General features: G+C 39.5%; 1 protein-coding gene across 1 annotated transcript in view; it reads left to right on the forward strand.

Annotated features, from left to right (window-relative positions):
• The window catches only part of LOC104620973 (EH domain-binding protein 1-like), a gene marked incomplete at its 5' end in the record, with an annotated part of 119,032 nt that overhangs the window by 114,173 nt on the left and 2,525 nt on the right, over window positions 1-2,334 (forward strand). Inside the window, one exon of the mRNA XM_010287342.1 lies at window positions 1,647-1,797. Within this exon, the coding sequence (XP_010285644.1) occupies window positions 1,647-1,797 (151 nt within the window). The remainder of the gene's footprint in view (window positions 1-1,646; window positions 1,798-2,334) is intronic.

Here is a 2,334-nt window from a genome sequence, read left to right on the forward strand (position 1 = left end):
TTGAAGGTAAGAGCAATGCCGGGTACCGAGGGGAGGAAAATGCTTGTGCCAAAGGTGGCTACCTGAAAGTACCAAACACGGAGGCTTTTCTGAAGCCCAGTTAAGAATTAACGCTGATATTTACATCATTTCCAGTGATAACACACAGCAAATACACTGGGCCCACGATCCCATTCTTAAGTTTCCTTAAGCAAGGGGGGAAAAAAAAGGTCCCAAGACATGGGACAAAGAAATATGGTCTCCTTGGAAGAAACTTTGAAAACAAAGTGATGAGGAGGTAAAGAATATTTGTCTGGGGTTGTTCATTTTTTGTTGCAGTAATGCTCTCCTGGCTTTCCTGCAGCATCGCGCTGCTTTCGGTGCCACAGAAAATGGAAAAGGTGACCCCCAGAAGGGAGCCTCCTTCCTTTTTTCATGTTTCAGATCTGTTTTACAACAGTATCTCACTGGGGAAAAAAGGTCTCATCAGTTTTGGTGGTAAAACACTAGCGTTTGCCAAGTAAATATTTCATCGCAAGCAACACCAGGATTAGTGCGATCCTTTGCACAGATTTTCTCCCTTCTCTGCAACTCTCCCAAGTTTAGTCACCTTACCTGAATGAAAACTCATGGGAAGATTGACACACGGGATAAATGAAACAATTGCATCCTTTGCATAGGGCTTTCAAGTGAATTGTACAATAATCCTGGGGATGATTCATAATAAAAAATAAACATCCAGATAGCTTAAACCATTGCTTGCATTATTTTCTTATTTAAATATCTTAAGTGTTTTCTAATGCTGCGCTGCTTATACCTCTCAGTCACAAATGCTGTCTTAGAGTTCAAAGATGTTTGCTTAAAAGTTAATCCTTTGGGCTCTGTAAAATGGACCTTTTGTCTAATCAATGCAAATTGATTTTGCTATTCTGTATTGACCTCTCAACCCTTTGACTGTCCATGGTAATTTCTTTCTTCACCTGATAAGGTACCTGATCCATAATAAATCAATTCTAATTAGTTTGGAGACTTCACTGGGAGCGTAAGTTTGTAGGAAAAAAGCAGCAGGTTTCAGGTAGCTTTTTCATATCTCTCCATCTGTGGTTATATTTTTTGCATAAGACTACATTCACTATATTCTTGGATAAACTTGAGTCATAAGTATATACATTGCTTTCTGCAGAGACAAGCCAGATTAACTGGGAATCATAGTAATGAAATATTTAAAACATAAAATACTCTAAAACCAGAGAGGAGCTGAGAGATTTAAATCCAAAATTTCAATGTTTAATTGCCTCTTAGATGTTTTACTGTCTTGGAACGTCCTAGCAACAGCCTTTGAATGTCTAGCAGCCTATGCCATTCACACATTGACTTGTACAAAAATCTGTCCTTTTAAAATTTCTTTTTGTAAGTTCAGAGAGGGATGATGAAACCCAGGAAAGTTCTCTTTTTTTTTTTTTTTTTTTTTTTTTGTGCTACTAGTGATATGGTAAACAGGAGTTAAGGGGGTTAAGCGAGAAAACATAAGTGCTGGAGAATTTTGGCTGTTTTGGGGTGTGTGTGTTTATACAATGAAGTCTGCATTTAGCATTTTAACCCTCAATAACTTTATTAGTCTGCTAGAACTTTTAGCAGCTATCTGCTTTTACCTTAAACAAAAACAGATTAAAGGAGAAACTGTCCCAAGAAAATGCCTGCGAAAATTCAAAATACATGATTGTGACACCTCACATCTCGATGTGTGCGTCAGCGCTGTATCGCTTTCTGTGCCCAACGTATGCTGGGGTGCAAAGAAGCACTTTTTGGGAAACACTGGTAAAATCACACCATTTATAATATGATTTCCCTGAAGAAGCATGGGCTCCCCAAACAGTCTGGCACTTGTCTGCTCTGAGGCCATTTAGACTATTGCTAACAAGCGCTTGGGTTCCGTGAAAGAGTTGAAAAGACAGATCTCACTTTTACCGGCACAAATTCCAAACCTGAAATATATGATCGGGGGTGGGGTGGGGTGTGGAAATTTATATATATATATATATAACAGGAAGGGACCGGTTTGTTTGTCTAAAAGAAAGGCAGAACGCACCAACCCGAACTGGAACTTTAAAAAAAAAAAAAAAAAAAAGTCTTTGAAAGGTGATAATTACTGTTTTGGTAAATTGCTCTGACTCTTCCACGCGTGACTGTGCTGTTTAAAAATCTATCAACCAATTTACTTAGCTAGTTGATGACAGGGGAAAGAAAAAAAAAATAAAAAAGAGAGCGCCTCGCAAAAGGTAGCAGCCTGCTGATCGCAGATAAAGGCGGTTATTGGCGGGCGGGGCCCCCCCCCTCTCGCGGGGCGGTGGGTGG

Source organism: Phaethon lepturus, unplaced genomic scaffold, assembly GCF_000687285.1.
Source record: "Phaethon lepturus isolate BGI_N335 unplaced genomic scaffold, ASM68728v1 scaffold19185, whole genome shotgun sequence".
NCBI classification, from domain to species: Eukaryota; Metazoa; Chordata; class Aves; order Phaethontiformes; family Phaethontidae; genus Phaethon; species Phaethon lepturus.